We start from the raw sequence: 10,817 nt of genomic DNA on the forward strand, positions 1-10,817 counted from the left end.
AAGTCTATGATTAGAAAGGTCTTATAATGCAGATGCTTGAAAATATGTTAATTATACATACGTTACAAACTTATAACACCAGGTCCTCATAAACAAATGAATAAGAAAGTGTAAATGTGTTTTAGAAAAACTAGCAAGGCTACATTGCGGTTTTCTCTTAGGAGTGCTAACGCCACAAAAAGTAAAATCTACGTGGATGAGTAGAAAAATGAATTAACACATACAGAGATTTAAAAATGAATTTATAATACACACGTTACATACTTATTACATCAAGTCTTCACAAACATTTGAACAGGAAAGTGTAAACGTAAATGTATTATAAATGCAGTTGTTATGTGTCAGTGTGTGTGTGTGTGTGTGTGTGTGTGTGCACGTGTGTGTGTGTTTTTCTTTGTTCAGGTGTGTCACATTTCTCTGGTTTGAGTTATCACTCCAGCTATCGTTTCAGAGCAAGACAGACAGAAGGGAAGCAGGGATCGAGCAGGAGGTGGAACTAGCGATGAAGGACGAGTTCACCGAAGAACAGGAGAACCTGGAAAACACAAGGACATGAAGAACGGCAAGAAATCCTTCATAGGTAGGAACTTTCCTGAACACGTTCTGGTTCGTGGAATCGTTTGTTTATTTATTTTTTGTCCTTTCATGCGCTGAAAATCTAATAATGTTCCCCTTGTGTTCCCATAATTAACTTTGTGCTTTTCCATTTCCTGTGCGCTCCTGTCTCTCGCGGGTCTTTGATCGTTGTTTGATCAGTGACTCGGGCTTTCATCATCTTCTCGCCATATTAGTGTGAGCGTCCTGCGCCGTGTCTTTCCTTCACCGCACACCCATAATGCACTTTCTTGCGTGTTTTATCAAAGGGCTCTCGTCTCTCTCATCTCTCTCGTCTTACACTCCACTGGGCAGCAGCCATGGCTGTTATCGCCCCGAGCAACAGACGTACCGCCCGGTCCAGACAAGCGTGGAGAATCCAGGTTACATCAGCACGTTTTTACGTAACACCGGTTCTAACGAGTTCTAATAGAAGATACCTGCAAGTTTATGACAAGAAAACTACTTTTAACATCTTTAACATTTAAGCAAATGACCAGAGCTGACCGTGTGAACCGTATGTTCAGAATTACTTCCAGTCATTATGCAAGAGCATAGAACATCAGGATCTATTACATGATTACACATCATAATGGGATAATAGAGAAAATCAGGTTCTATTCATATTTATGGATCCAGTTCCCATATCAAGACCCAAGTTCAAACCCCACTTACTACCATTGTGACCCTGAGCAAGACACTTAACCTTAAGTGTCTCCAGGAGGGGGGACTGTCCCTGTTACTACTGATTGTAAGTCGATTTGGATAAGGGCGTCTGATAAATGCTGTAAATGTAAATGTAGATTAAATGTAGATCGCGTATCCATTTCTTGTTCATTTCTGTAGACCATCTGTCACCATGGCACAGTGTCATGGGTGAGTGTGGCAAGCCACCTTCACATGTGACAAGCCACCTTCAAACCTCTCCAGGCACGATGGACAAAGCGGAGAAAAGCATGTGGCCAGTGTTTTCTGGTCATGGGTTTGTGAGTCACTCTGGCTCCCGAGGGCCTACGCCCACTCTGGGGGAGTCCTGGTAGAAAACCCCCTCCTCTGCGCCACCAACAAGGCCAGTTCAGGTTGGGCCGCCATGACTCATATCTGAGCCAGCGACGCGCTTCCACTCGTGCAAAGCTGTCGCCGAGCAGCTTCTATCAGCGGCGACGAAGATAGCCTATCTCCAAGGCAACGGCCGATAGTAACAAGAGGCTGGTGAGAACAGTGTTGGCGCCACGATCATGGTAGCAGATTGCCCGGCGTGCCTGCGAAGCGGAAGCTTGTCACCGTCGGAAGCGTTTCCTGCGCCGACCATCAACTCCGCTCTCCAGGCGCTAAAAATAGCCGCGGAAACCCTCCTGGCACGGCACTGGCGCTCAGGCTGGTTGTCCGCCGAATGAGAGACAGTCCAGATGCCGGCAGCGTGGCCGTCGTCTACATTACCTGCATATGTAATATCGGAATATTATCTACAGACCATTTCCTCCGGCGTCTTCATTGTCTTGGATCCTTTCTGCTTTTCCCCAGTCGCGTGATTGAGTTTTCTGATGAGTGAAGAATTCAAATTAACTGATGAATGGTATACCTGATTGATAGATTTTTGGAGTTCGTAGGAAGGAATCTGTGATCTGGATGCAATGGGACAGAATTGGACTCCAGGGTGATGTCTATTTAGTGCCCGGTCCATAATGATCTGGACATTTTATGCTAGCATCATGGAAACAGATGCGTTCAAGGTTTCTTTGCATGTCCGAAAAGGCCTTCAGTGTTCCAGCGGTTCCCATAATGCACCGTGAATCGTTGTTTTGTTCTCTGTCACCTACGCGCGCTGATAAGCGGTCGTCTGGGCGAACGACTGACATTTGTTCATCCGTCACCCCGCTGTTGGCAAATATCACACCCAGTGCTCGTGCGTCGCCGTTTCCGTCCACGCCACGGCTGCATGAGCCGCATGCAAATGTGAAAGTGAAAGGCGTTCAGCTCAGGAAACGCCCCACGGTCAGATGACGGATGCATTCCTTTTTAAAGTGCAGCTGTTACATGAACACACACACACGGGTGTGTGTGTGCGTGTTTAGATTTTTTTTTTCTTGAAGGCTGGCTTTGGACTCCTTAAGCAGGATTACATCAACATTCAGGGACTTTGTTTCATTTGGTCCTCGCCTGCCAAGCCACTCCCTCTAAATCCCAATTATACCCAACCCAGCTCATGGACTACACACTACATTTTTACATTTTTAAATATTATTTTCTTAAGCACCAGGGGTTTATATTGCACTCTTTAATGCGTTCGTTTTCACCTGTCCCGACCCTTCCGCCCATCTTTTTTACTGTAAACCCCAGGCTAACGTGGGCAGATAATGAGTTCTGCTGCTACAGATAAATCTTCAATGGCTGCATTGTGTAGTCAGATGTATAAACCCATGAGGGAAGAAGGATGGCCTGATGAGGACTGATAACTGAGACAGGCGCAGGATCCAGCGCAGCGTTATGACACACTTACATAATGTAGAGGGTTAGTGGACCACATCTGCGCCTCATGCGCGGCAACTGGGCCCGAAGGGCCGTGATGTCACTCGCAAGAACCGCCTTATATAATTAGGCTGCCCTTGTCCTGCAGCCATGGGGCTCCAGGGGACGTCCAAAAAGCAGAGGTGGTCACCGTCATTCCTGGGATTCTTTTATTTTCTCCTTCGCCCCTTCATGGGTCGGAATGTTAACCAGGGGTCACACTGACGACCTCAGATGGTTGGTAGTTGTTGCTTTTGCAGTTAGTACACTTTAAATTGCAACAAATCAGCCCACAATTACCTTTTTATACTCATCACTGGAACAAATCCCACAGAGCTGCACAAAGTGACTTTTATCGCCCGGTGATATAATGACCCGGGCTAGGCGCTTGCGGCAGAGCTGGGGTTAATCTGGGAGCCACTGCAGGGATTAGGGCCAGATGCCCAGTATCTTTCCATTGAGAGAATAGCCTGGGAGCGGGAAAGGCGTGGTGGAGGGAGGGGGGGTTGTGGCAAGACCGGTTGTCTTTTAATTTCTCGGTGCCTATTTGGGAGCATTTGTGTTTTACCATTTTGTAGCGTTCAGAATATTATTTCATTGGATTAAATCTTTAACTAATTCAATGTACAACCTTAAATTAAATTATATTTGGCCAAGTAGTTGAAGAAGAATGTTGTTTTCCGGAATGGGAGATGCAATGGAATGCATGTTTGTGAAACGTGCTCCGCATGCAAAAAATGAAGTGTATGTATTCAGAGAACGCTGCATTTTACCAGGCAGCATTTAGAATGCAGAGTTTGGAGGAGAGAGAGAGAATTATTCTTGAATAACAGAATACAAAAAAAATTATATAAACCCAATACTTGTGGAGACGCTGTCGGCAGTTATTCCCTTGTTGCATATTTTGACTGTGATTCTACTGTCACGCTCATTTGTCACGTCTGTGGCAATAACGTGTATTCAGCCGTGCCCAACTCTGATAAGGATATAAAGTTAAATGCACATTGTTTAAATATGTTTAAATACCGTCACGTCTATAATAACGGATATGTAGAATTGCAATAACAGTGTCAAGCAAGTGAGAAGTGAAGCGACTGTCACTGTGAAAAACACGGCAGCACAGCACACGGTGACTCGACAAAACGTGTCCTCTGCTTTTAACCATCACCCTTGGTGCGCCCGGGGAGCAGCGTGTGGGGACGGTGCCCCGATAAATCAAATCACATCAAATGAAAAGAACAATTCGTGCATTGTGAAATATGGGATTGTACATGGGAAATGCGGGATTCGCTGAAACTGTAGGATTTACGCGTTCGTGCATAGAGAGGTGCCGGTTAAAGGACGCCCCGGCTTGCCACAGCCGACGACTGACGTTCCAGTTGCCTCCTATAGGCCGCGCGCGCGGCTGCGGAATCCCGTGACGTCACCGCCCGTCGCCCCGGTTACGCGCCCCCCGAACCACGTGCTCCGTATAAAACGTCCGGCGGGCGCGGGCGGCGCGCTGCAGACCCGCGGCGAGGCTCCACGGCGCGGCGGACTTTACATTCCCAGCTGCGGACATGGCCGTCACCGAGAGCCGCTGCGACCTGACCTACTGCAAAATGCGCGGAATCGTGTCCGTTCTCACCGGTGGGTCGCCGTCGTTATTACGCGCGAACTCGGCTGCGCGTCGGTGGGAGTTTGAACGAATGTCGCGCGTTCCTGCCGCATCGTCCCGTGACGTGTCTCATCTCTTCTTATTTCTTATTTCCGCCGCAGCTTTCATCAAGGAGCGCAAGATGGGCCTGAACGACTTCATTCAGAGGCTGATCTCCAACCCGCATATCTGTCAGCAGTGCGTATTTACTCTTTATTACTATCATTTCTTTTTACTCTTCCACGTGATTGTGATGATGATGATGATGATGATTATGATGATGGTTAATATTGTCGTCGGGAAAGGGGCTCCGGGGTTCCACACAGTGACCGGCAGGCCTGGTCTGGTGAATGAATGGAAAATTGGCCCAGAGGTCCCATGACCCGCCGCGCGTATTTTTTACCTGCGGCCCGAGGTTAATCCCATCAGGGCTGCGCGGCTGGCCGCTCGGTTCCGTCAGTGGCCTAATCGCGTCCCGGCGAGCCCGGGTACGAGGAAAGAACGCATCAGGTGGCTAAGCGCCTTTACGCAAAGCCCCGATGTACCCTAGACGAGGATGTCTCGCTTAATTCGATTAAGTCGCGCCGCGCCGAGGCTCCGCCGGGGTCCGGGTCTGTCGCCACCGGACGAGGAGGGTCGGGGCGTTTAAATACATTTTATTCTGGGCTAGTTTTGTAAAAGTCACAGTAGAACGCGGTTACGTAACCAGACAGCGCGGAGCCAGACCGAAACGTTCACCTCTGACCTTCTTCTTCTTATAAATTATTATTACAATTTAGACCCGTTTCAATACAAATTCCCCCGATGAAAGGTACAGAAATGCCGATTTGACTTGTGAGAACATCAATACATGCAGGGATTTTTTTTAAGCATTGATCTATACTCTATTTTTTAAAAAAGTCATAATTTAGCATAGAAATTCCACTGCTGTATGTGCATTACTGTTGTCGGGCAAGTGTCGTGTCCTCCGACCACCACGATCGTGGGAAAAACAAGCGCAGGGTCCCGTTCGCGGCGACGCCGCCGCCTGCAGGCCGACGCGGGGAACTGCAGCTCTCCTGTCCGGACTCGGCCTCTTGAACCGCTTTGTTGCTTCCCTCTCCAGCTCGGCGGTGGAGTCATTCCTGAAGATCGACGAGAACCAGAACGAGGCCACGGCGGACGGGCTCGGGCCGGCCTCGGTGAGAACCTCACCAGAGAACCTCGCGGTCGAGGAACGTCCTGGTGTTTCTGTAGGCACGCTTTCTGACATTCTCCCTCGTGTTTTTCAGCTGTTCCAGCCGCGGAGTTCGCTGGCGGAGGAGACCCAGTACGTACATTTTTCACCTGTTGCACATTTACTAAAGATCAGGAGGGGGGCGAAACGAAGCTCATGGACTTCATTGTGTCCCACAGAATCAAACCATCGGACTTTGACTACCTGAAAATCATTGGCAAAGGCAGCTTTGGGAAGGTCCTGCTGGCCCGGCACAAGGAAAGCACCGAGTACTACGCCGTCAAGGTCCTTCAGAAGAAGATCATCCTGAAGAAGAAGGAGGTGAGGTTGCGCCCGACTTACAGACGGCCCCGGACTGTCTGCGGAGCTTTCGGAACGATAACCAGACGATAACTTCTCCTCCCCAGCAAAAGCACATCATGGCCGAGCGCAGTGTCCTGATGAAGAACATCAAGCACCCGTTCCTGGTGGGGCTGCACTACTCCTTCCAGACCACGGACAAGCTCTACTTCGTGCTGGACTACGTCAACGGAGGGGAGGTGAGTTGTCTTCATGGACCAGCGTGTCCTTCCTGGTCTGGACTTCCTTTTGTTGACACGTTTTGTTGCCGTTGCTCTCCAGTTGTTCTACCACCTCCAGCGTGAGCGGGTGTTCCTGGAGCCGCGAGCTCGGTTCTATGCTGCTGAGATCGCAAGTGCCCTTGGCTACCTCCATTCCCTGCACATCGTCTACAGGTAGGAGAGCAGCGCCCCCGAGTGGACATGCGGTGAACAACTAGGGGAAAAAATGACCCTGCAGTTTTTCATTTGAACTTTGCTCTTCATCCCATCGCAGAGACCTGAAACCAGAGAACATCCTCCTGGACTCTCAGGGCCACATCGTTCTGACCGACTTCGGCCTCTGCAAGGAAGGCCTGGAGCCCAACGGCACCACCACCACCTTCTGTGGAACACCAGAGGTGAGCAGACTTGCCACAAACCCACTACAAGTCCTCCACGTGCTCGAGAGCTTCTTCTGACTGCTCCACCTCGTCCCTTGTAGTACCTGGCACCAGAGGTTCTCCAGAAGCAGGCATACGATCGCACGGTGGACTGGTGGTGCCTGGGGTCCGTCCTTTACGAGATGCTTTACGGACTGGTAAGTGAAGCATGGCTGAATCCGATGGGATCCTGGCGAGGCGGCGAGCTTGACGACTTCACTCTCTTCTCCTCCCCGAAGCCTCCGTTCTACAGCCGCAACACGGCAGAGATGTACAACAACATCCTCCACAAGTCCCTGGTGCTGAAGCCCAACGTGTCCAACGCCGGGCGCGAGCTCCTGGAGGGTCTTCTGCACAAGGACCGCACCCAGAGGCTCGGCGTGAAGGACGATTTTGTAAGTACAGGGGGGGGGACACACAGCTAATCAGAGAACGCCGGCGTTCGCAGGCCGTTACGTGTCAACGTGCTGTGCCGTTACGTGCTGTAGTCGTGGCCGAGTGGTTAAGGCGATGGACTAGAAATCCATTGGGGTTTCCCCGCGCAGGTTCGAATCCTGCCGACTACGTTCTTTGGGGCAGTGGTGGCCTAGCGGTAAAGGAAGCGGCCCCGTAATCAGAAGGTTGCCGGTTCGAATCCCGATCCGCCAAGGTGCCACTGAGGTGCCACTGAGCAAAGCACCGTCCCCACACACTGCTCCCCGGGCGCCTGTCATGGCTGCCCACTGCTCACCAAGGGTGAGGGGTTAAATGCAGAGGACAAATTTCACTGTGTGCACTGTGTGCTGTGCTGCTGTGTATCACATGTGACAATCACTACACTTTCTAACCGTGATGCACTGTTTCCACCAGCTGGAGCTCAAGTACCACGCCTTCTTCTCCCCCATCAACTGGGACGACCTCATGGCCAAGAAGGTTACGCCTCCCTTCGTCCCCTCAGTGGTGAGCAGCTCTTTCCCACCCTCCAGCTTCCGGAATCACCCGGGGAGTGTGCACGACCTCTGACCCCGGTTCTATTTCGGCAGACGGGGCCCACCGACCTGCGGCACTTCGACCCGGAGTTCACCCACCTCCCGGTGACCTCCTCCCTGTGCAGCACCGACAACCTGACGGTGACCAGCAGCGTCCGCGAGGCGGCCGGCGCCTTCCCCGGCTTCTCCTACGGCCCGCCGGCGGACCGCGCCTTCATGTGAGGACCGCCGGCGTCCCGCCACCCTCCAGGACGAGGGAAGGTCCGCCCGCCGAGAGCCGGTCCGCTCCTCAGAAGACGCGTGCCAAGCCTGGTACCACGGAGACTGCAGTGCCTGACACTTTAACCACGTCTCCACCGTCGTTTCGTCCGTCTCTCTTTCCTTCAATTTTTAGTCTCCGATGACCGATTCATGCGGCATCCAGCGTCATTTGCACAGTGAGGAAACAAGGCGGCGGTGAGAGAAGTACTGTACGCTCGGTCCGCACACGCGTTTTCCGCTCTTTTATCGTGGGGGGGGGGGAAACGCCATTCCAGCTTCATCAAGTGCAATACACGTTCTCCCTTCTTCCAGGTTCCAACAGGCTCCTCTCCTCCAATATCTTCACCGAAGCCTGTTTTACCGAGACTCGCAGCATATATCCTGCATGTAGGAGAAGTTGCTTTTAATTCTAGCGTTAGTGCTTAAGAAAATAAATATGTCTCTTTAACAATCCTATATATTTCCCAGCACTTTCAGACGTCTCTCGACCGAAACACAATACTGCTTTTTGAAGAAAGCAAGACTATTTTATTATGAACCAGAAGCATATTTACTTCCAAAGAAAATGCAGTTTCAGGCCAAACATAATCCGTCGAGACTGCACAGGACCCAGTGGCACCTTGTGAAACACGTGAACGTCTTTTCGTCCGTCCGGCCGCCACGAAATTGAATCCCTGCACTGCAGGTGCATGCGGCTCTCGTCTTGTAACATGCATGGTCCAGGCTCGTCGTTAAAATCTGGAGAAGAAGCGATACTGATGTGCACTGTTTCAGTGTTCAGTCCACATTGCGCAAGTTATATCGCCATTAGCCCAAGACTTGTATATCAAGAGAGCATGTACTTTTTGTTCTGTGGATTTGGACCAACATTCCCTGATGTTCCACGAAAATAACACGTATGGCAATACAGTTCTGGTTTGCTGCTTTTTTTTTTTTTTTTTTTTTTTCTTCCATATTTGGAAGTGATTCTTAATTTGTTTTATATATATTTTCATGTATATTTATTTACATGTCATACACTGTAATCTAGCTGATATGGAACATGACATTTTGAAGTGAAATAAATTTTATTGGAACGATCATGTTGTTGTTGTTATTATACAAGTCATTATTTATAATTTAATTATATTAGAACATAACATTAAGACTAGAAAATTAGATTAAACATATTTTATTATATAGGTATTTGGAATGCATAAATAAATCAGTAATGATATGGCACTGCTGTTTTCCATATGTATTTCAAAAATTTATTTTATTTACCGGGCCATAATAATTTTTCGGGTAATAATTTTTCATCTTCGTACAGTAACTTGTAATAGTTCAAGAAGGGACAGTCTAAAAGTGTAAAACTCATTTATTGGCCAAGTATGTGAGTGAACACATACAGGCAATTTGATTCCGGATCGATGGTGTCTCTCAAGCACAATAGTATAAAAGAACAACATTATATAAAGACATGATAAACACAATATAGAATATTGTAATGTACAATCTACAATATGAATACATAATAGGAAGGTCAGGTAAAGTAAATGTTGACAAATATATACTATTATAATTATTTGTATATGTATGGTATATGCATTTTATACATACACAAACACACATATACACATAAAGTGTATAAATAAACAATACAATACACAATATAACCTAATTCTTATCTACAGAAAATTTAAATATTACATTGATATATACCATAATTGCAGATAAAGTGAAGTGATTGTGATACACTGCAGCACAGCACACGGTGACACAACAAAATGTGCCCTCTGCTTTTTAATCACCCTTGGTGAGCAGTGGGCAGTCCAGGGAGGGGACGGTGCTTTGCTCAGAGGCACCTAGCCATTTCGAAATTTGAACTGGCAACCTTCTGATTATGGGGCCGCTTCCTTAACCGCTAGGCCACCACTGCCCAGTAAAGTTGTGATGCTGTAGGTGATATCTAGAGATGTTCTTGAAGAACTGGGTGTCGGTAAAATAATGAGTGATCTTCTACAAGCAAAAGTCTACTGATGGAGAACAATACTGCATTGCAGCTCAGAGTCTTTACTCACATCATAACGTTGTTTCATGCAAATAAGGAAATTCTCAATAAACGATTTGGTAAATTGATCAATGTTTGTTATGGGGTGTTTTGCTACATTAACAAAATTGCTGGCAGCTTAGATGAACAAGGATTTTGTTTGCACTGGTTTGTTTTGGTGCAAAATACTGTATATTTTAAAAACCATAGTGCAAAATACTGCGTATTCTACGTCACAGAACTCTTTACCATGCACGACTGTAAATGTATTTAGTTGATTCGCTACTTTTTTTACCGAAGTATTTTACACAACTCAGCATAAATATTCATTTGTAAGAACGGAGAGCGCCACCGTGCCGCTCAAATCGCGTGGGTTCAGGTGAGCACACGCGCATGCGCCTTATCGACCGACAGGACTTCCTGCCAAATAGTGTTGGGCACGGCGGTTCTTTTAGATGTACTGAATCTTTAAGAATCAGTTCGCTAAAAATGTTTGTTCAAAAGATTCATTCCTCGAATCACCAAATGATTCAAGAGCCTGTGACTTCCTGAATTGAATGGTGTGGTTGTGTTCCTTCCACAAAGGCCTTTATAAAAACTAAACTCGTTTATAAATCGTTTATAAA

The 10,817-nt window shown here is 47.9% G+C and overlaps 1 protein-coding gene and 1 non-coding gene across 3 annotated transcripts; both read left to right on the forward strand.

The window, feature by feature from the left end:
* The first annotated feature begins 424 nt into the window (after positions 1–424).
* LOC114770296 (serine/threonine-protein kinase Sgk1) lies at positions 425–9,242 on the forward strand. 2 transcript variants are annotated; one of them, XM_028964084.1, is made up of 12 exons: positions 425–580; positions 4,861–4,936; positions 5,844–5,919; positions 6,010–6,047; positions 6,134–6,275; positions 6,362–6,493; positions 6,576–6,688; positions 6,789–6,912; positions 6,996–7,091; positions 7,173–7,328; positions 7,783–7,872; positions 7,956–9,242. In XM_028964084.1, exons 1-12 carry the CDS (start codon positions 553–555, stop codon positions 8,121–8,123), a joined length of 1,239 nt encoding a protein of 412 aa, XP_028819917.1. In that variant the 5' UTR covers positions 425–552; the 3' UTR covers positions 8,124–9,242. The 2 variants fall into 2 exon arrangements, with proteins under 2 accessions (XP_028819917.1, XP_028819915.1); XM_028964082.1 differs by lacking the exon at positions 425–580 and adding an exon at positions 4,607–4,731.
* trnas-aga (transfer RNA serine (anticodon AGA)) lies at positions 7,418–7,499 on the forward strand. The gene has a single exon. It is a non-coding gene; the product is annotated as a tRNA-Ser (tRNA).
* Positions 9,243–10,817: the final 1,575 nt, after the last annotated feature.

This window comes from Denticeps clupeoides, chromosome 20 (assembly GCF_900700375.1).
Source record: "Denticeps clupeoides chromosome 20, fDenClu1.1, whole genome shotgun sequence".
In the NCBI taxonomy this organism is placed as follows: Eukaryota; Metazoa; Chordata; class Actinopteri; order Clupeiformes; family Denticipitidae; genus Denticeps; species Denticeps clupeoides.

Bases quoted from the DNA above. Each gene is read 5' to 3' on its own strand.
- LOC114770296 (XM_028964082.1), top strand. From the start codon at position 4,662: ATGGCCGTCACCGAGAGCCGCTGCGACCTGACCTACTGCAAAATGCGC. The intron at 4,732-4,860 runs GTGGGTCGCCGT...TTTCCGCCGCAG, and splicing joins AATCGTGTCCGTTCTCACCG to CTTTCATCAAGGAGCGCAAG. The intron at 6,913-6,995 runs GTGAGCAGACTT...CGTCCCTTGTAG, and splicing joins CCTTCTGTGGAACACCAGAG to TACCTGGCACCAGAGGTTCT.